The sequence below is a fragment of the Scylla paramamosain genome, chromosome 22 (assembly GCF_035594125.1).
Source record: "Scylla paramamosain isolate STU-SP2022 chromosome 22, ASM3559412v1, whole genome shotgun sequence".
Lineage (NCBI taxonomy): Eukaryota > Metazoa > Arthropoda > Malacostraca > Decapoda > Portunidae > Scylla > Scylla paramamosain.
Window position 1 is genome coordinate 78,610 of NC_087172.1, and position 23,806 is coordinate 102,415.

At 40.4% G+C, this 23,806-nt stretch overlaps 1 protein-coding gene across 7 annotated transcripts; it reads right to left on the reverse strand.

Moving 5' to 3' along the window:
* Positions 1–2,817: 2,817 nt before the first annotated feature.
* Positions 2,818–14,332, reverse strand: LOC135111368 (proton channel OtopLc-like). Of its 7 annotated transcripts, none has more exons than XM_064024559.1 (6): positions 14,150–14,332; positions 11,558–11,719; positions 10,970–11,116; positions 7,889–8,050; positions 7,305–7,451; positions 2,818–4,733 (listed from the first exon to the last, which is right to left on the reverse strand). In XM_064024559.1, the coding sequence occupies exons 5-6, from the start codon at positions 7,434–7,436 to the stop codon at positions 4,584–4,586; spliced, it is 282 nt and encodes a 93-aa protein (XP_063880629.1). In that variant the 5' UTR covers positions 7,437–7,451; positions 7,889–8,050; positions 10,970–11,116; positions 11,558–11,719; positions 14,150–14,332; the 3' UTR covers positions 2,818–4,583. The 7 variants fall into 7 exon arrangements, 6 of the variants coding, with proteins under 6 accessions (XP_063880629.1, XP_063880627.1, XP_063880631.1 ...); XM_064024557.1 differs by lacking the exon at positions 14,150–14,332 and adding an exon at positions 14,054–14,148; XM_064024561.1 differs by lacking the exon at positions 14,150–14,332 and adding an exon at positions 13,848–13,971.
* Between the last annotated feature and the right edge of the window lie 9,474 nt (positions 14,333–23,806).

The following is a 23,806-nucleotide window of genomic DNA, read 5'->3' on the forward strand; positions in this document are numbered from 1 at the left end:
GGAATTTGAGTCTCTCTCTCTCTCTCTCTCTCTCTCTCTCTCTCTCTCTCTCCTCTCTCTCTCTCTCTCTCTCCTCTCTCTCTCTCTCTCTCTCTCTCTCTCTCTCTCTCTCTCTCTCTCTCTCTCTCTCTCTCTCTCTCTCTCTCTCTCTCCTCTCTCTCCTCTCTCTCTCTCTCTCTCTCTCTCCTCTCTCTCTCTCTCTCTCTCTCTCTCTCTCTCCTCTGTTTGGAATTATACTGTATATTAAGAAATATCATTAAAGAGTGTGTGTGTGTGTGTGTGTAAAAAGTGTTTGCATTATTGTGCATTTGATATTATAGCCCCAGGTTCTTAAAATTTTCTGGTTTCATGATTTATAAAGATTGCTATTTTTAATAAAGTTATTGAAATTGTTATTGAGTGTTTGTATTGAACTCTTTAGCTTTGTAATAGTGTGCGTCTCATCATGCATTCATTAATGATGTAGAGTGGAAATGTCCACTCCTATCATGCATAATATCAATGCATTATTGGTTTATGTTGTTATTTGTGTATAAATTGTAAAGTTATGCCAGTCTATTTTAGTACAAACTAAATATCGGCTGGAAGAGAGGACAGGTAATGGCACACTAAAACACAGGAAGGGACAATGATATAACCATCCAATTTAACAATACACAGAGGAAGAAGAATGAGAAAGCAATAAAAATGGATTATTTAATGGATGATTAATAGACCCTCATTTGTAATCTTATTTCAGGCAAGAATATTAAAAGAGACAGCTGGCTTGCCCTTTGTACTTGTTCATACGTGACAGAATGAGAGATCTAGGGGTGGGGGTGACACCTGGAAATGGGTATGATTCACGAAGGGATTGATTTATTGCTTGACTGGCTGATTAAGAAAAGAAGGCGTGGTAGTGGAGGGTGGGGGGGAAAGGCGCCCCAACTTTCCAGTCGTATATGGAGTCGAAGGGAGTTCTACAGGATTATTCATGTATTTGTTGCTTTTAGCTGTGAATTATCTGGTGGTGTAATTGTTATGACCCCGTAAGTTGATTTACTATTCATTTCGTCTTTCTGAACGCAAAATAACATGTTGTACTTCTGCCTGTTATACACTTTCCTAAACGCAATTTAGGTCTTATTAATGTGGCATTTAAGCAGATTCACTCAGGGAATGAGAAGTAAATGATAGCTATCAAGCAGTAGATTAACTCTCTCTCTCTCTCTCTCTCTCTCTCTCTCTCTCTCTCTCTCTCTCTCTTAATACGATATCTAATATAAAGAAGCAATAATATTTAAGCAAGTACACACAGTAATCTTATAGTAATTTAATGAAAACAATACCAGCAAAGAAAAATATGAGAAAATGCATAATTTACTACGAAATCCAAAATGCGAAAAAAAACCTTGCCAAATTGAACCGTCCCACGAAGGTTATGGATGGAGTTTTGATGCAATGAGCCTCAGTTATACTTAAAACACTCAACAAATATAACACCTGCCAAAATAAATGAATAAATAAATAAAATAAATCAATAAATCAAAATAAAAACGCGAGAAAACCTTTAAATTATCACAACGCGAAAAATACACACACGCCAAACTGGATGCGTCATTACTTAATAGTCATTGGAACTGTTATCCCCCAATAGTTTATAGCCAACCCCCCCCCTCCCCCCCACCTTCCCTGCCTTGAGGAACACCTTCACTTATGTCCTGCTATTGTCGTGCTATTGGCTAGATTTGAGCATTTTAACCTCGAATTCACATACACGTACATATTTATCTCTATCTCCTTGCAATAATTATAATAGTCTTCCTGGCTTAATTTTTGTTTATTCATTATTCCTTATGTGCTTATTAATTGTCATTTGTCTAATTCCCTATGTTTTAGTCTCGGTACTTTAGTTTTTTTTTTTTTTTTTTTTTTTTTTTTTTTTTTTTTTTTTTTACTTTCCGACTCTGGCCCTTGCAATGAAGGGGCTTAATTGTTTATTTACTGTTCCTTACGTGTTTATTGATTATATGTGAGCTATTTATTTGATATTCATGATTTTTTAAAACTACGTATTTCTTGATATGATAGTTTTATCTTTTCGTGTTTTCTGGCTTAAGTTTTGTTTATTATTCCTTGTTTGTGTTATTAGGTAAATAATAATTATTCGTCTTATTTCTCGTAGTTTAATGGAATTTTTAGCACTTTAATGAGTTCCTCACCAGTCATTTTATTCGAGTGAGAGAGAGAGAGAGAGAGGAGAGAGAGAGAGAGAGAGAGAGAGAGAGAGAGAGAGAGAGAGTCTAAATGGATAAAAAAAAAAAAAATCAGTTACAGTATTTTATTTATATACAAGAAAATGCATGATAATAATAATAATAACAATAATAATAATAATAATAATAATATTTAAATACAAGGAAAATATGTAATAATAATAATAATAATAATAATAATAATAATAATAATAATATTTAAATACAAGGAAAATATGTAATAATAATAATAATAATAATAATAATAATAATAATAATATTTAAATACAAGGAAAATATGTAATAATAATAATAATAATAATAATAATAATATTTAAATACAAGGAAAATGTAATAATAATAATAATAATAATAATAATAATAATAATAATAATAATAATAATAATAATATTTAAATACAAGGAAAATATGTAATAATAATAATAATAATAATAATAATAATAATAATAATAATAATAATAATAATAATAATAATAATAATAATAACTGCTTTTATCTTACACAGATAAATAGTTTTTATAAATAGTTTATTGACCATAAACATTGTGTACATACACACAAAATTAAATAGAACAAGTAAAAATTTCAAAATGTAGTGAGTGACACACAGAAGACTGGTGACAAAACCTACTAAAGTCCATTAAATGATTGGCTGTCTCAAGTTTCCACATCATCAGTTGAACACACTGCTCCTTAGCACTCAGAGATGGACAAGCTTTTCATGGCTTGTGTCAATGGAGACAACACGTGTAGGGGATTTATTTGTTCTGTTTTTTCTCGTCCTACTCACTCTTCCTCTTGAGCCACGCCGGCTTCTTGTTATTCAGCACATGCTTGTGCTTCTTGAACACCGGTCTCATACTGGATAGAGACAGTAATGTATGGAGGTTTGACCATAACATCCCTACTACAGTGGCTCAGAGCCACACCATCACTTGTTGCTTGTCCACTAGTAAATAATGAAGACTGCAACCCTCATGCCAGCTACACTATACAAGTATTTACAAATTAATGGTTGGATTTTCAAAAGATCTCTGATACAAGAAAGCTTATAAATATTGTGAAAGCTTCTAGTCAATGTTATATCATTTGCTTCAACAGAGGAAGAATAATTCTACAAATGAGATTTTATCAGCATTAACTTAACCATGTCATTCTAAATTATTCTACCTAGTTTCCAGGGACTTCAGCAGTGAGTAGCTTAACCAGCACACAGGAAAGACAGTGGGAAATTAAGATATAACAGGGGTGGCCACAGGAAGTAGTCCAGCCATCTCCATACCCATGAATTTTGGTTTGTGTGCCATTGGGGTGAAATCAGAAAGTGATGCGCATACATTTTAGTAAGATTTAAGAAGAATACTGTGAGCTTTGCAGTGTTTTCTCCTTCAGTCAGCTGCATAAAAATGACATCTGGGAAAAAATATTGATCAGTCTTTTGAAAATCCAGCTTCACCTGAGTATTACATCATTAATTAACCTTGTGTGTAAGTTAGTGCAGTACTGTATAAGTGCTAAGGTCCAGAACCAAATATTTGTTATGCAAATATTTCTGGTAGCACTTTCCACACATGTTGCTCTATAAAAAAAATTAATGTATAATTTTGAGTGGTTTTGGTTGTGCTGTGTTAAGAGAAGTTAGTGCTTGACATCACAAGTTTTTTGGGGCAAGACTATTTGCATTAAGGAAGCCCCACATTGCTATTTTTAAAAGTAATAAATAATGTTTTAAAAATAAATGTTGCCACATGAAATTTCTGTATTTTCTTGCAGTGTACTAAAGACAGCATTGTAAAGCTCAGAATATCTTGAGGCAACTGTATTAAAAGAACAAAATCCATGACCACAATGTAATTCATAATTGCTAGTGAAGGCATATGAAGACACATCATTTACAAACTGTAATGCTTTTGACAAATGAAACTTTGCCAGAACAGACTGCCATAGAGGAGAGAATACAGGTGAAATTTACAAACCACACATCTGTGAACTCAAGCTTCATTCATTAAAGTAATCTGAGGGGAAATTCCAGATTCTTCTGTAGTAATGATATATATGCACACATCATAACAGTTACACACTTTTGATAACATGTAAAAGTGTTTTGTGGCAAAGTTAATGAAGGGTTTTAAAGCAAACTTCACAACTGTTCTTAATTTCATAACTGGGAAGACTAAGTAATAATATTTACAATACTCTGACAGCTAATTCAGACACACCACACTCATACTAGCATTCCTATAACTTGCTTAATACTCATGCTTGAGCTTGTAAGATCTTCCATATTTCACAGAGGCAGATGGTCACTTGAAAGCAATAGAAGCCATATCAAACACATATCAAAGCCAGTGGCATTGATATGATGGTCCAGGTCCAGATTCCATACAAGTTGAGCTGTGCTGGATGGGCATCTGCTCGTGATGTCTCAGAGGTGTTCATCGCCCACATAGCAAGATTGCACATCAACAAGAAGGTAACCTGAAAGTAAAGTTGAAATTAACTACATATACTGTGGGATTGTGACTGTAAGTAGAAAATTAAAATGTGATTGGAGAAGGATAAAAGTTTTTAATTTGTTTCAGGCAAGGGTTAGGAAATAGTGTGTGTGTGTGTGTGTGTGTGTGTGTGTGTGTGTGTGTGTGTGGGTGTGTGTGTGTGTGTGTGTGTGGGTGTGTGTGTGGGTGTGGGTGTGTGTGGGTGTGGGTGTGGGTGTGTGGGTGGGTGCATGCGTGCGTGCGTGTGTGTGTGTGTGTGTGTGTGTGTGTGTGTGTGTGTGTGTGTGTGTGTGTGTGTGTGTGTGTGTGTGTGTGTGTGTGTGTGTTGTGTGTGTGTGTGTGTGTGTGTGTGTGTGTGTGTGTGTGTGTGTGTGTGTGTGTGTGTGTGTGGTTTTTAAGTATGCTATAGAGGACACACTTATTCATTCACTACATCCCACAGACTTGCAATATGTCCCCATAGCATTAGTTACAGACAACATCCTCTTATATACAAGTCTGTGTCAACTTTCTCTGATGTACTCCAGTCCAGAGACCCACAACAGAGTAAGCATGGAGAAAAAAATAGAAGACACACAGAATGGATGAATAGAGATGCTGTGGTTTGTAAAAATATGGTGTAAGGTCTGTTGGCTTTGGTGGGAATGGTTTTCCAATCTTTCCTCTCTTGCACAACCATTTTGCTTCATAAACAGGCATCTCTCTTTCATCTTCCCACCAAACACTGCTATTCCACCTTATATTTATGTATTTGCATGCTTATCTTCTCAAATTGTTCCCCTTCCATTCTCTCCGCATGTCCGACTCTCTCCTTTCTGTGGTTGATCACTCACTCTGCTGTTCCTCCACATTCATGACTATATATGATGCACATGTGCTTTATAATCAATCAAATGTTTCACGTAGATGATGTTTTCATTCGCACACAGTTCCCCCTCCTCCCTGTTTCATTCATTGCCATTTTGCTCTCTCTCTCTCTCTCTCTCTCTCTCTCTCTCTCTCTCTCTCTCTCTCTGTGTGTGTGTGTGTGTGTGTGTGTGTGTGTGTGTGTGTGTGTGTGTGTGTGTGTGTGTGTGTGTGTGTGTGTGTGTGTGTGTGTGTGTGTGTGTGTGTGTGTGTGTGTGTGTGTGTGTGTGTGTGTGTGTGTGTGTGTGTGTAAGAGCTCAGAGCTCATGGTGACTGATCTTTGGGTAGGACTGAGGCCAATGACACACCACACACCGGGGCAGCGAAGCCACATCACCTCGGGTTACATCCTGTACCTCATTGCAGCTAGGTGAACTGGGGCTACACATTAAGAGGCTTGTCCATCTGCCTCACCGTGCCCGGGATTCGAGCCTGGGCCTTCTTGGTTGTGAGCCGAGCGTGCTAACCACTACACTACGTGGTGTGTAAGTGTGTGTGTGTGTGTGTGTGTGTGTGTGTGTGTGTGTGTGTGTGTAATGATGCAGCTGGGAAGGTCGTCTTATGACAATTATTGATGAATGAAGGTAAAGGATGCGTGTCTATTACTTCTCTTTGTGTGTGTGTGTGTGTGTGTGTGTGTGTGTGTGTGTGTGTGTGTGTGTGTGTGTGTGTGTGTGTGTACATAACACACACACATACACACACATTTAAAAAGTAGTAATGACATGCGCATCCATTACCTTCATTTGTCAATAATTATCATAAGGCAACCTTCTCAGCTGCATCAGCGCACACACACACACACACACACACACACACACACACACACACACACACACACACACACACACACACACACACACACACACACACACACACACACACACACAAACATAACTGACTGTCTTCAGCCTCTCTCTCACCGCCGCAATGTTGCATATCTAGCTGTCTTCTACCGCTATTTTCATGCTAACTGCTCTTCTGATCTTGCTAACTGCATGCCTCCCCTCCTTCCATGGCCTCACTGCACAAGATTTTCTTCTTTCTCTCACCCCTATTCTGTCCACTTCTCTAAAGCAAGAGTTAACAAGTATTCTCAATCATTCATCCCTTTCTCTGGTAAACTCTGGAACTCCCTGCCTGCTTCTGTATTTCCACCTTCCTATGACTTGAATTCCTTCAAGAGGGAGGTTTCAAGACACTTATTCATCAACTTTTGACCACTGCTTTGACCCTTTTTATGGGACTGCCATTTCAGTGGGCATATTTTTTTTATTGGATTTTTGTTGCCCTTGGCCAGTGTCACTCATACATAAAACACACACACACACACACACACACACACAAATTATATTAGAAATTATTAGAAATTAGATAAGTTACCACTCACGAGCCTACGTGACGCCATGTATGTGAGCAACGCATGTTTTTAAGCATCTGGAGCAAAGTGGTTAAAGGAAAACTTTTTGACTTGAAATGTAATTAGATTCATCGGTTATCTTTTCTGGCTGACATTGCTTTTGGAAGGTGGCACTTAAAAGATATGTGAATGCTGTATCTAGATATAAACAAACATTCACAAATACTCATTCCATTATGTGTCTGTCATTAGGCCCTGAAATAAACAACAAATTAAGTGAGAAGTTACCATTTCCCTTCCTGGTTTGCGCTCCAGTTGCTCTGAGTTGTAGCAGCAGTGACGTGTGGCACCCAGGATGAAGGTGGTCTGCAGGGTGGTCTGTGTCAGGGGGATGATGGCAGACAACAGCAGCAGCACCATGACAGCTCAAGCATCCTGTTGAAATTATCACTTTTTAAATGGTGAAAAGTGAAGGAAAAACCTGTCTCCATGGAATGTGGAAGTACACAACAACAACTCTCAAAGATTTCTTGCAATAATAAGTCATCATTCATTGTATCCTTTCTTGTTGGCCACAAGATTATCATACAAATTTTCCAGACATCTGCAAATTGGTATCTCTAGCTGTTATTAAATATGTATTAAGTTTGATGAAAGTATTTATTTCATTTTACATGAAAGTTGTTGATTGCAAAAAAAAAATAATAACCAAAATATATTTTGACTTTTACTTTACAATGCCTTAACTGTTTGCTTTTAAAAAATTATGTAGATTTATTTTCTCATTTTAAAACTTATAGTCTAGACAACTAACTGGTCTTAAATTTTTCTGATATACAAATAAAGTAAGAAAGAGAGCACATTTCACTAACACTCAAGGTGAAGTGTCCACCAATGATGGTGAAGGAGGTACACATGTAAACTCCAGTCTGACCAATGACCAACACAATTTGTCCAGCTGCATGTCTCCATCGGGCACAAACTCCACCTCCCGCATCTGTGTCATGCCCACCACCACCGTCACCGTGGCAACACTGAAAAGTGGAATCTTATCATTCACACCGTTACAAAAAATGTACTCCCATATATATATACATATATATATATATATATATATATATATATATATATATATATATATATATATATATATATATATATATATATATATATATATATATATATATATATATGGATTACTATTCCCAACATTAAAAATTCTTTAGCTAATCTTACTTTGATATTTTGCATCCAATATTAACTACAATTTTTTTCCTATGATATTTTCCAACTACATTTAAAGCCTTTCACTGTGAAACAAAACAATTAGCAGCATCAGAAGCAATGCATGCTCCTTTATAACCATCTACAAGATGTAAAGTTGGCATTTTGCAATTTCTTCCCAGTTCTAACACTGGATGTGGCTGTAGAACAAATAAAGATGTCTTGAGAGTGACTGGATAATTAAAATCCCCCATAATTATGCAATTATTAACGCAACAAATGTCTGCAATGAGGTCATAAAGTTTTTTTGTCCGTAGCAGGTGACTGGACTAGAGGATGATAGACGAGACCTAATGTTATTTTACAAGATTTATTTTCTACCTGGATGAAAGTGACGTCTATATTAGCAATGGTTGGGGTTGGCTGTAAATGAGGACCAAGATTACCTTCCCTATGCTAATGTGTTAGTTTTCATATTTATTGAGAGAGAGAGAGAGAGAGAGAGAGAGAGAGAGAGAGAGAGAGAGAGAGAGAGAGAGAGAGAGAGAGAGAGAGAGAGAGAGAGAGAGAGAGAGAGAGAGAGAGAGAGAGAGAGAGAGAGAGAGAGAGAGAGAGAGAGAGAGAGAGAGAGAGAGATTGATTTCCATGTGAGAGTGTGGTTTTTAAGTATGCTATAGAGGACACACTTATTCATTCACTACACCCCACAAACTTGCAATGTCCCCATAGCATAGTTACAGACAACATCCTCTTATATATAAGTCTGTGTCAATCTTTCTCTGATGTACTCCAGCCCAGAGACCCACAACAGCATTAAGAGTGGAGAGAGAGAGAGAAGAGAAGACACACAGAATGGATGAATAGAGATGCTGTGGTTTGTAAAAATATGGTGTAAGGTCTGTTGGCTTTGGTGGGAATGGTTTTCCAATCATTCCTCTCTTGCACAACCATTTTGCTTCATAAACAGACATCTCTCTTTCATCTTCCCACCAAACACTGTTATTCCACCTTACATTTATATATTTGCATGCTTATCTTCTCAAATTGTTCCCCTTCCATTCTCTCCGCATGTCCAACTCTCTCCTCCTTTCTGTGGTTGATCACTCACTCCGCTGTTCCTCCACATTCATGACTATATATGATGCACATGTGCTTTATAATCAATCAAATGTTTCACGTAGATGATGTTTTCATTCACACACAGTTCCCCCTCCTCCCTGTTTCATTCATTGCCATTTTGCTCTCTCTCTCTCTCTCTCTCTCTCTCTCTCTGTGTGTGTGTGTGTGTGTGTGTGTGTGTGTGTGTGTGTGTGTGTGTGTGTGTGTGTGTGTGTGTGTGTGTGTGTGTGTGTGTGTGTGTGTGTGTGTGTGTGTGTGTGTGTGTAAGAGCTCAGAGCTCATGGTGACTGATCTTTGGGTAGGACTGAGGCCAATGACACACCACACACTGGGGCAGCGAAGTCACATCACCTCGGGTTACCTCCTGTACCTCGTTGCAGCTAGGTGAACTGGGGCTACACATTAAGAGGCTTGTCCATCTGCCTCACCGTGCCCGGGATTCGAACCTGGGCCTTCTTGGTTGTGAGCCGAGCGTGCTAACCACTACACTACGTGGTGTGTAAGTGTGTGTGTGTGTGTGTGTAATGATGCAGCTTGGAAGGTCGTCTTATGACAATTATTGATGAATGAAGGTAAAGGATGCGTGTCTATTACTTCTCTTTGTGTGTGTGTGTGTGTGTGTGTACATAACACACACACACATACACACACACTTATAAAAGTAGTAATGACATGTGCATCTATTACCTTCATTTGTCAATAATTATCATAAGGCAACCTTCTCAGCTGCATCAGCGCGCACACACACACACACACACACACACACACACACACACATACACACACACACACACACACACACACACACACACACACACACACACACACACACACAAACATAACTGACTGTCTTCAGCCTCTCTCTCACCGGCGCAATGTTGCATCTCTAGCTGTCTTCTACCGCTATTTTCATGCTAACTGCTCTTCTGATCTTGCTAACTGCATGCCTCCCCTCCTTCCACGGCCTCGCTGCACAAGATTTTCTTCTTTCTCTCACCCCTATTCTGTCCACTTCTCTAATGCAAGAGTTAACAAGTATTCTCAATCATTCATCCCATTCTCTGGTAAACTCTGGAACTCCCTGCCTGCTTCTGTATTTCCACCTTCCTATGACTTGAATTCCTTCAAGAGGGAGGTTTCAAGACACTTATTCATCAACTTTTGACCACTGCTTTGACCCTTTTATGGGACTGCCATTTCAGTGGGCATATTTTTTTATTGGATTTTTGTTGCCCTTGGCCAGTGTCACTCATACATAAAACACACACACACACACACACACACACACACACACACACACACACACAGAAATTATATTAGAAATTATTAGAAATTAGATAAGTTACCACTCACGAGCCTACGTGACACCATGTATGTGAGCAACGCATGTTTTTAAGCATCTGGAGCAAAGTGGTTAAAGGAAAACTTTTTGACTTGAAATGTAATTAGATTCATCAGTTATTTTTCTGGCTGACATTGTTTTTGGAAGGTGGCACTTAAAAGATATGTGAATGCTGTATCTAGATATAAACAAACATTCACAAATACTCATTCCATTATGTGTCTGTCATTAGGCCCTCAAATAAACAACAAATTAAGTGAGGAGTTACCATCTCCCTTCCTGGCTTGCGCTCCAGTTGCTCTGAGTTGTAGCAGCAGTGACGTGTGGCACCCAGGATGAAGGTGGTCTGCAGGGTGGTCTGTGTCAGGGTGATGATGGCAGACAGCAGCAGCAGCACCGTGACAGCTCAAGCATCCTGTTGAAATTATCACATTTTTAAATGCTGAAAAGTGAAGGAAAAACCTGTCTCCATGGAATGTGGAAGTACACAACAACAACTCTGAAAGATTTCTTACAATAATAAGTCATCATTCATTGTATCCTTTTTTGTTGGCCACAAGATTATCATACAAATTTTCCATAGACATCTGCAAATTGGTACCTCTAGCTGTTATTAAATATGATATTAAGTTTGATAAATGTGTTTATTTCATTATACATGAAAGTAATTGATTGCAAAAAAAAAATAATAACCAAAATATATTTTGACTTTTACTTTACAATGCCTTAACTGTTTGCTTTTAAAAAAATATGTAGATTTATTTTTTCATTTTAAAACTTATAGTCTAGACAACTAACTGGCCTTAAATTTTTCTGATATACAAATAAAGTAAGAAAGAGAGCACATTTCACTAACACTCATGGTGAAGTGTCCACCAATGATGGTGAAGGAGGTACACATGTAAACTCCAGTCTGACCAATGACCAACACAATTTGTCCAGCTGCATGTCTCTATCGGGCACAAACTCCACCTCCCGCATCTGTATCATGCCCACCACCACCGTCACCGTGGCAACACTGAAAAATGGAATCTTATCATTCACACTGTTACAAAAAATATACTCCCATATATATATATATATATATATATATATATATATATATATATATATATATATATATATATATATATATATAATATATATATATATATATATATATATATATATATATATATATATATATATATATATATATATATATATATATATATATATATATATAAATGGATTACTATTCCCAACGTTAAAAATTCTTTAGCTAATCTTACTTTGATATTTTGCATCCAATATTAACTACAATTTTTTCCTATGACATTTTCCAACTACACTTAAAGCCTTTCACTGTGAAACAAAACAATTAGAAGCATCAGAAGCAATGCATGCAGTCTCCTTTATAACCATCTACAAGACGTAGAGTTGGCATTGAAAAAGAATACATTTTGCAATTTCTTCCCAGTTCTAAGACTGGATGTGGCTGTAGAACGAATAAAGATGTCTTGAGAGTGACTGGATAATTAAAATCCCCCATAATTATGCAATTATTAACGCAACAAATGTCCGCAATAAGGTCATAAAGTTTTTTTGTCCGTAGCAGGTGACTGGACTAGAGGATGATAGACGAGACCTAATGTTATTTTACAATATTCATTTTCTAACTGGATGAAAGTGATGTCTATATTAGCAATGGTTGGGGTCGGGAGTAAATGAGGATGAAGATTGGCTTCCCTATGTTAAGGTGTTAGTTTTCATATTTATTGAGAGAGAGAGAGAGAGAGAGAGAGAGAGAGAGAGAGAGAGAGAGAGAGAGAGAATCAAGCCATTTGAAGTACATTTTTAGTCCCTTTATTTACACCATATTGCCTCTCTCTCTCTCTCTCTCTCTCTCTCTCTCTCTCTCTCTCAATAAATATGAAAACTAACACATTAACATAGGGAAGCTAATTTTAAAGACTCCTTAAATGAAACAGTAGTCTGACCCCCCTCTGCTCTCTCTCTCTCTCTCTCTCTCTCTCTCTCTCTCTCTCTCTCTCTCTCTCTCTCTCTCTCTCTCTCTCTCTCTCTCAGGTGGAGTTGGCAAGGTACCACCTCCGCCCCTGCCAATGTCTCTCATGACTTCAAGACGCCTCACTGTAACCTAACTTAATCTCACCTCACCTAAACTAACCTAACCTCAACTAATGTAATCTAACCAAACCTCACCTCACCTAACCTAACCAAACCTCACCTCACCTAATTTAACCAAACCTCACCTCACCTAACCTAACCTAACCTCACCTAACATAATCTAACCAAACCTCACCTAACCTAACCTCACCTCCTCTCATCTAACCTAATAATTCCTCACCTAATCTAACTTAATTTCTTCACTTATGCTAGTTTAACCTAATGCAACCTTTGCTAACTCAATTACCTTAACTAACCTAATTAATCTGCTATAACTTAACATGATCTAACGTAACCTATGTCATCCAAATCTTACTTTAATCTAATCTAATCTAACCTATGCAAGTTAATGTAAATTCATCTAATATAACCTAAACTATGCTAGTCTAACCTATCCTTAACTTACCTAACCTAACACACTATCTTAACCTAACCTAACCTTACTTAGCCTTACAATCTAATACACTTCAACTTACATAGCCTAACCTACTAACTTAAAATACTAACTAATACTAATACTAACTTAATACTAACTTAAAACCTTCCTATGCTTATATCACTTCTATATCCTCCTCCTCCTCCTCCTCCTCTTCCTCTTCCCTAACACAGTGACTCAGCGAAGCCAAGAAAACACGTAATTTCTGAATACTATCTTTAAGAGGTTCACCCAGTCAGCCCTCTTCCTCCTCCTCCTCTTTCCTGACCCCCATCCTCCCTTCTTTACTCACGTGTCTCTCCCTCCCTACACACACACACACACACACACACACACAGAGCGGGTCTCACAATGGTAATACACACATACATACGGACACTGACCCACCACACACACCCAGTCACCCACACCCACCCACATACATGTACACACGGACGCACACAGCCTGTCACCCTTACGTCAAACAGATTACACCCTTCTTCTCCCTGTCACTCATCCATCACACATCCCAGTCTCTCTCTCATCTTCTACTCTGTTAAATAACCAGTTAACACTCCTAGACTCCCTAGCCGGCGGGTTACTCTCACTAGGACCATATGACTAAAAATACGTCACATGGCCCGGTCAGAGAGAGCTAGCCTGGTCTGCCTACGCGAATCGAAAGCGTTTATTTGGGTACGGTTTAAAGGGACGAAGGTTTAAAGGGACAGTCTCTGCGTGAGTGTGTTTGGTCAAATGCTGAATACTCACGCCTGGTTCATTATACAGCCACATGGTCAGGCACAGATCACTCCTCCACGACACACACATAAACAAACACACAAAAACACTAACTAGTAACTGTACCTTTAGTTTCGTCTGCTCTCAAAATATTCCTCCATTACTAATGTAACCCACATTCCCTAGTGGTATACTTTCCTCGGAACACCCATATTTTTAAGAGCTTTTTATCCACCATATATGTCTCGGTTAACTCTCATCTTGGCTGGAAATTAAACTATATTGTATCAGTGTGGCCATCTTGAGGTCCCGGATGAAATGGCGAGCTGGGATTGGCTATTCACGACCCGTTGTCATGGTGATGGTGGATGCCATTCACTTGACAGCTCATATTTTCTCGCTATTGAAAGGAGTTTATTAGAGCGTAACTGAAGCGTGTAAAGGCATGATTCCGCACTATACTATTAAGATATTGTAGTTCTGAAGTGTTCCTAGGGTTAGTAGGCTTGGATAAGGAGTATAACACAATTTAGATGGTGTGAAGAGCGGATGTTTTCGCGCGAAATTCAAACAATTCCAGCCTCTGATATTACGTATTAGACTTAAGATATTGTAGTAAGAAAGTATCTGTGGGGTTAATAAGCTTGGGTAAAGACTATAGGGGAATTTAAAGGACGTTTAAGAGACGGAGTGTGAGGAGAAGGTGTGTCAGCGCGATTCAAGTAATTCCAACCTGTCTGAGTTGATTCCACAGAAGACTCTTAAGATATTATATTGCTGAAGTGTTCCTAGGGTTATTAAGATTGGGTAAAGAGTATAAGGGAATTTAAAGAGTGGATAAGGGAGGGAGTGGAGCGATTTGATGTCATATAGACCAAAGCCAGGTTACAGAGGGGTTTTATCTTGTAAAGGGGACGGTTCGGTTTTCTTGACCGAGTGACGAAGGAGAAGAAAAAAAAAATAAGAAGAGACATCATCCACTGAACCACAGGGAGAGCAGTGAAGGTCCTTTCTCACTGTTCCCTATATAAGACACCATACACTCTAGAACACCAGGTCAGAAATCAAGAAACACGTGCTATTACAATATAGGTGAGGCTTAAGGACACGTCAGTAATTCAGCAGCAGACAATATTTCACAACTCTGCTTCACAAAACTTCTCGCAACGCAACCGGAATGTTTTAGCATGTTGTTCTTGTTCTGCTGTAGTTAAATGAATTACAGAATAAACAGGGAAGATAGATGTTTTCTTTTTTACCCAGAAACATAAAAACGTACATAATTTCTACTAGAACCTGATAAAAATTAAGAAAGATAAGACGCCAGATCGTTTGAGGATACGAGTTTCTCTTCTGTTATATAAAAATTACAGAACAAACAAGAATAGATGGTTTTTTGTGCTAGTCATGAAAATGCCTTTGAAAACCTAAATAACAGACCAGAACATGATAAGACGCGGGAAGATATGATAACACGGATTCCTGTTGTGTAATAAGTTGAATTACATAAGAAACACGTAGAGCTGGATTCTTTTTTTTCCTAGAGTCATGAAAATACCTCTGAAAACCTAAATAGATCTCTAGAAATTTATAAAAGTTAAAATAAGACGCTGAACCATTTGGTAACACGAATTTCTGCTCTGTACTAAACTGCATTACAAAACAAAAACAGAAAAGGGGCTACTGTCACTTGCCTCAGACACCCGAGTTTATGTGAGGAAAAGAAGATGAGGTTTAGAAGAGGAGAGGTGGTGTTGTACAGATTGAAAATTAGATCTTAGACCGCGAATGTTGCACAAGTTAATGAAGAAAAAGTTGAGGGGGTGTCAAGACACTTAGGGTCGTCGACAGAAAGGCAGACAGACCTGGGGACATTTATGGTCCCCTCCCCAGATGTTGACAGGTGAAGAATGAATGGGTCTCTCTCTCTCTCTCTCTCTCTCTCTCTCTCTCTCTCTCTCTCTCTCTCTCTCTCTCTCTCTCTCTCTCTGTCTGTCTAGTCATAATTTTCATTTCCCACTATCTCAATATTCCTCCATAGTTTAAATCCCTCCATCTCTTTTTGTCACCCTGGACTTGTCTCTCAGTACCTCTATTTTACCTAATATATCTAATTGGTAGCCATAATTTCTTGGTGTGTAGGTTATATTAAGTTTGTATCTTCAGTATCTCTCCATGTATAATCTTTAGATATCGTTATCTCTAAGTATTGCTGTGAAATTCTATAGTTTTTCATAATCTTGTTTCTGGAAATATACATTTTGTCATATCTCGATTATCATAATGGATTGTTTTTCGTAATTGAATTTATAATATTTGTTCAATTAAGCTTATTTGTATATTTATTTATTTATTCGTTTATTTGTTTATTATATATTTCCCTGATATTTTTTTTTCTCTCTCGTCACAATAGATAGCATACGCGTGCAAAAATATTATATTACTTTAATTTTTCATCTATATCCTCGCACCCTCTGTGAAAACCCTCTGTGGTACGCTCATAAACTTGTGACCTTCGTGGTATCTCGTGTGGTGCTCTCTTTGATCCTCTTATATTACTGCTAGACCATTCTTTTCTCCTATTCAACATTTAAATTTCCAAAGACAAAATATGCTATTATCCAGGAAATAATGATGAAATAGAGATATCTTTAGTAAACAGCCAAAATAAGGAGTTTCAATTTATAGTAAAAAGTTTCAGATATCTTATAAGAGTGCTCTATAAATACTTGGATCCTCTTATGCTGTGCATTCTGTCATCTATTGTTCTTGACGTCACATGCTCTAAGTGACTCTCAGCTCTAAGTGAATGTTTTCGTACCAGTGGGTTTTCTTATTTCATCGTTCAATGTAAATGTTTTGGTACGAATAAATTAGTATATGGTGTTTATTTTCTTGAGATTTTGATCTAGTTACATGCACAATAATGCAATAAACAAGATGTATTCATTTGAGGCAGTAGACTTGATGTACCGCGGTGAGATATTACTTGTCTTTTATATAAACACACCAAACTGTGTTAAAATATTACGAAAATCAGCAAAATCCTTGTTTTTCGTTCAAAATTTAGGTTCAGAGGCCACTGATAGACAATGTAGCTTTGAATAGATATCTTAGGCAAACCTGTATTTTTCTGTTGATTTATTCTGTTTCTGTATTGCAAAACTTTTGCAAACATTGACTCCATTTGTTTTGTATATTGGTAAACTAAACAAGATGCAAACGGTCCAAACCTAACGCAACACAGTGCATGCCTTGATATCGTCGCTAATACTACAACATTTACAATTTATAACCAGAAACAAGGTTTTCCACAGACTGGTAGATATAATTAGATACACATTTAATCGTTGCACAATACTTTGGCAACACAAAGATAGAAATGCTTTTATTGCTAAGGAATCTATACAAAAAGATATATTTCTCGTGATGTAATGCATTTAACGGTTTTACCCCCCCAAATCACCTCCCCATCACCTCCCCGTTCTCTGACTCCTCCCCATCTCCTCATTTACTCCCCTCCCCACCAAACCCAAAGGGACCCAACCCACCCCTTCCACTTTTTAGGGGGGACTTCGCTTTGCGGAAATAAATTTTGCCAATATCTCTTCCGTGTGTCGAGGAACTTTGACAAAATCTGGATAAATATTTGGGCATTGATAATTTCTAAATATTTATTGTGTTTGAGCAGCGAAATGATCGTGAAATGAAGTGAAATATTACGCAAATCTCGTTCAGAATGCTGGAAATTGTCACATTCAGAGCATTTCGTGACTTTGCAGGGTAAATATGCAAGATACGCTGTGGATTAGTGATTGCACATGGGTAATGCAATGGTGGCCACGTCTTGCCACCTGAACAACACCACTGCAGAAGAAGAACTCAGAAGAACTGATTCGGAACCTCCTCGAAGCCGCCGCCTCCCGTGCGCTCCTCTTCCAGGCGTCTCACCACCGTGGCGCCCCTGCTCTCCACACGCGGCCAGGAGGCCCAGAGATGACCCACCTGATGCACCGCGCGCGCTCCCTCACGTCCGTGATGATGGTGGAGGACCCCGCGGCGCGCACCGTGACGTCTTGGGCTGCCACCCTCACCAGCACCCACACATTAGCGCCTCTCTACCCTCAGCCCGGCGACCACCACCAACACCACCTTCCCCCAGCGCGGCCACGCCCGCCTCCGCCGCGAGCACCTCACCACGCCCGCCGCCCACTCGGGGACGCAGCGCCGCTGGTCGCTGTCCCTGGAGGAGGACGTAACGCAGTACGTGGCGGAGGGGCGGGGGGCGGCTCGCCACGTGCAGGGCCACGGTGTCAGGAACTACTACTACTCTGTGACACGTCCCAACCAGCGGCGCACCAGCGAGCGGGACGTAGCCCGCGCTGCCCTCGTCAACTGGGCGGCGAGCCAGATGGCGCGGACCCCACCCACCCATCTATGAGAAGCGGGAAGACCAGCTGAGAGACGCCGCGCTGTCCCGCCGCAGCCACACACTGCCGGTGCAGGTACACACACACACACACACACACACACACAGCGACCCATCCATGTGCCGGAGATGTGTTGCAGAGAACCAGTGCCCACACCCGCCCTGTGTTTCGTGTGCCGCATTCCTCTTCCTCCTCCTCCTCCTCCTCCTCCTCCTCCTCATCCTTAACTGAGTTTCGGGAGTGAAAGAAAACACGTCCTGTTGTGCCTGCATTTGTTTGCTGCGGAGGAACACACACACACACACACACACACACACACACACACACACACACACACACACACACACACACACACACACACTCCACACACTGTCCAGGCGATGGATGTTTTTAAGAGAATACTTAAATTTAAACCAAGATCCACCACACCCACTGACCTTCCTATAAAAATTTACAAGGAATTTGCTGTAGAGCTAGCAACACCGCTATGCTCCATAATAAACGCCTCACTCTCCCAACACTCTTGCCCCGCGGACTGGAAGACATCTTATGTCACTCCCATCCCCAAAACTTCCAGTCCTCAGTCACTCAATGACCTCAGGCCAGTCTGTATCACCCCCATCCCTAGCCTTATTTGTGAAGATTTTGTATATGACTGGGCATACACCAAAATTTATAACACCGTGGATATCAGACAATTCGGAAATATTAAAGCCACCTCCACCTCACATTACCTGACCAGCTTCCTTGAATTCATCCACAGCCACCTGGACAAGCGTAACACCTCTCTAGCTGTTGCTTTTGTCGACTTCAAAAAAGCCTTTGATCTAGTTGATCACACTGTTGTCATCAGCAAGGCAGTAAGTCTGGGTCTCCCTCCTAATCTGATAGCGTGGCTAGCCGACTTCCTCACAGGGAGACGTCAGGCCGTTCGCTATCAGGGCTCTGTCTCTAATTTCCAACAGCTGACATGTGGAGTCCCCCAGGGGACCAAGATGGGTCCTCTATGCTTCCTCCTCCTCATCAACGACGCCCTCACCGACACCCCCCATCGCTGGAAGTATGTGGACGACTGCACCGTGGGCGTCCCAGTTTCCAACAAGAACCCGGACTACTCGCCACTGCAAGCAATTCTGGAGCGACTGCAGACGTGGACAGAGGAGAGCAGGATGACCATCAACCACAGCAAAACTGTGGTGATGCATTTCTGTACCTCCTCTGTACCAGTGCCCCCTCCCCGGCTCACAGTGGGCCCTCACCCCCTCCAGGTGGTCCAATGTGCCAAGCTTCTCGGAGTCACGGTGGACAACCAGCTGACCTGGAAGCAGCATGTCGCCAGCACCGTGAGATCAGCTACCTACAGGCTGTACATGCTGCGCAGACTCAGGTCGCTGGGGACGCCGACAGATGAGTTAAGGGGGGTGTACCTTACCTTCATCCTCCCCAAACTCATGTACGCCTCCCCAGCGTGGTCCTCCTCCCTCACACACACTCAGCAGCTACAGCTAGAGAGTGTGCAGAAAAGGGCGTGCAGGGTCATCCTTGGCCCTGCATACACCACCTATGAAGAAGCCCTGACCACCCTGAGTCTGTCCAGAATATCCACCAGGCACCGAGAGGCTCTGGAGAAGTTTGGGAAGGGACTACTGCATCATCCGCGTCTCAGAGACATGCTGCCGCCCGACGCGCCTCGCCCTGTCCGTGCCACCAGACACCACAACAAAATAACGCCCCTGAAGGCACCGCGCACGGACAGGTACAGACTCAGTGCGATTCCCACCATGGTGCGAGCCATCAATCAATAGTATTTCCCTCCTAGATTAGTCTTACCGTTAATTAATGTTAAGTTTTTCCCCATCCCCTATGTACATTTTCAGTTTGTCAACTGCCTAAATAATAAACCGTTTATTATTATTATTATTATTATTACACATCCAGATCATAATTTCATCTTTGTTATTCCACTTTCATTAATTGTTCTTTTCTGTTCCATCTCCTCCTCCTCCTCCTCCTCCTCCTCCTCCTCCTCCTCCTCCTCCTCCTCCTCCTCCTGCTAGAATTGCTCTAAAGTTTTTGAACTGGAAATTAATGCAAGGAAACTATGCCAACTCTCTCTCTCTCTCTCTCTCTCTCTCTCTCTCTCTCTCTCTAGGATGCCGAATAGAAGGACCTCTGACCTTTTCCTTCTCCATCCTCTTCCTCCTTCTCTTCTTCTTCTTCTTCTTCTTCTTCTTCTTCTTCTTCTTCTTCTTCTTCTTCTTCTTCTTCTTCTTCCTCCTCCTCCACCTCCTCCTCCTCCTTGTAAATTTTCATCACAATACCGATGATTTTTCTTTTTTTTGGTACTAAAAGGAGAGAGAGAGAGAGAGAGAGAGAGAGAGAGAGAGAGAGAGAGAGAGAGAGAGAGAGAGAGAGGGTGTGTGTGTGTGTGTGTGTGTGTGTGTGCGTGTGCGTGCGTGTGCGTGTGTGTGTGTGTACTACTACTACTACTACTACTACTACTACTACTACTACTACTACTACTTTTACTACCACCACCACCACCACCACCATCTCCACCACCAGCATCACCCCACTCACAAACAACAATAATAATTAAACTACCTTTTGTAATTAATAGTTTTACACCTTTAATAATTAGACCTGTATTCATATCCACACCTGTCTGTCTGTCACGCACACACACACACACACACACACACACACACACACACACACACACACACACACATTTAGAGGGAAATGTTAAGGAATATATGACACTTATTTTATTTGCCTCTAAAATAATAATAATAATGATATTGACTGGAAAAGGTTTGTTTGTTTGTTTGTTTGTTTGTTTATTTGTTTTGTGAAGGTTAATGATGCGTGTGTGTGTGTGTGTGTATGTTGTTGTTGTTGTTGTTGTATTGTATGTTATTTGTATGTTTATATTATTAATATTAGTAGTATTCCTATTAATTATTGATATTATTACTTTTATTATTATTATTATTATTATTATTATTATTATTATTATTATTATTATTATTATAACTGCTGCTATTATTAAGAGACTACTATAATTTATAACTTGTACAATATTAAATGGATATAAATTCTCTCTCTCTCTCTCTCTCTCTCTCTCTCTCTCTCTCTCTCTCTCTCTCTCTCTCTCTCTCTCTCTCTCTCGTACAATTATACACCCTACTAGTTCCCTTCACCAATAACAATAATAACAATATGCTTCCCTCTCCCCTCTCCCCTCTCCCCTCTCCCCTCTCCCCTCTCCCCTCGACCTCCCCCTTAACCCATCATGACAGGTCTCTAATTTAATGTGTTTCCTTCTTCCCTTACAGTGACTCAGACTATTCCGTGGGCGGCCTCACTAGACAGGATGGATGGCCCGCCTCTCCCACGCCCATCCGCCCACTGCCCACCACGCCCACGGCCCACACTACTCCCTTCCACGCCGCCCTCAACACACCCAGCGGCTTGCACAACCTCATGGCAAGGTAGGAGCGCAAGGGACTAGGAAGGGGGGGGGGGGGGGTTCAGGGGAAATCTTGTGAAACTAAGGGAAAAAAAAGAGGAATTTTTGGGGTAAAGTAGATGAGATGCTGTGAATTAGGGAAAAAAGAGAAAAAAAAAAGGGAAAAAAAAAAAAAAGGAATATTTTGGGGGATAAGTGAGAAATATTCCGTTTTAAGGGTTAAGGCAGGAGAAATGCTGTCTTTGTATGGAAAAAAGACGGAAAGAAGGGGAGAATGAGGAGAATTTGTGGGGAAGGGGAAAAAATAGGGGAATTTTTTTAGTGTTGAGGGGGGATGGGGGGGAAAGGGAAATTTTTTATAGCTAAGGAAGAGGAAATGCTGTCTATGGTGGGGGAAGAGAGGGAATCGAGGGGAAATAATGATAATAATCTCGTTTTCTATGTATACTGATTCGTTTTCTTTAGTTAATTTCAAGGTATTACTATTGAAATTACATAAAGAGGACAGGAAAAGGAGGAGGAGGAGGAGGAAGAGGAATAGGAAGAACAAAATGAACAAGGTAGCAAGAGGAGGAGGAGGAGAAGAAGGAAGAGGAGGAGGAGGAGGAGGAGAAGGAGGAGGTGGAGGAGGAGGAGGAGGAGGAGGACTAGGAGGAGGAGGAGGAGGAGGAGGAGGAGGAGGAGGAGGTGGAGGAACAGACCTAACGTGTAGAAGATAAGAGGCTTGGATAATGAAAAGTCTTCCTCCTCCTCCTCCTCCTCCTCCTCCTCCTCCATTAACCTAACCTAACCTAACCTAACTTAACCTAACCTAACCTAACCTTACACCCACAGGTTCGGAGGCCTCCAGAGAGCTGGCCAGAGTGAAGCTTGTGTTATAGAGGGACAGCTGCTGATCATCAAGCTTATGGAGTGACTGGAGGAAAGTGGAGGAGCCTGGAGGGAGTCGTGGAGGTACAGTACTTGGAGAAAATCCTTCCACCATGATGACTGGGTGTCTACTGTACAGTCCACCGACCAATGGTGAGAGAGAGAGAGAGAGAGAGAGAGAGAGAGAGAGAGAGAGAGAGAGAGAGAGAGAGAGAGAGAGAGTCTTGATAAATAATATTGAGCACAGACTTCACCGCTGGGTCGACTGTGGGGCCTGCGTTATTCCGTTGGGGAAGTACTGGCCGGTTGGTGGCCGGTTGGTGGCCGTGTCTGTTCACGCACTTGCTTTTGCTGTGGCTGGCATGCTGATCTGTCCTCTCTTCTTCCAGGAATTGCTGTCTGAGGTGTGTGTGTGTGTGTGTGTGTGTGTGTAGAAGCCATCATCATCAACCACAGCAGGTGATAATGATGGTTCCTGCTTTCATCGTCATTGGGGCTAGCCAGACCAACCTGGGGCTGTACTCTGGGGTGACGCTTTATGCCTCAGGTGGGTCTGGAGGGCTGGGATAGTGGGTAACAATTAAAAAAGACTAGTATACACACAAACCATTACAAACACTATGTAATGCTGGTATACACACACAAACAGACAATTAAGACAGGTATACACTTAGAGACATATACAAACACTTGCTATTGGTTGTATATTCTTAGAAACACACACACGCTTACTAAGTCTGGTATACACACACAAACTTGTATACAAACACTGGGATACACTTAGAGACGCATCCATACACTTGCTAAATCTGATATACACACATAAACTCATAAGAGATGCTGGTATATGCTCAGAAATCTATACACATTAAGTAAGGTTAGTGTTACTGTGTGTAAAGCGTATGTACCTCATGTGATTATTCCTCGGCATATATAAGTGAAATGTTCAATAGTTTTCTATTTGCATGAAAACGTGTAATATGTGTGAGTATCAGTATTTAATGCTATATT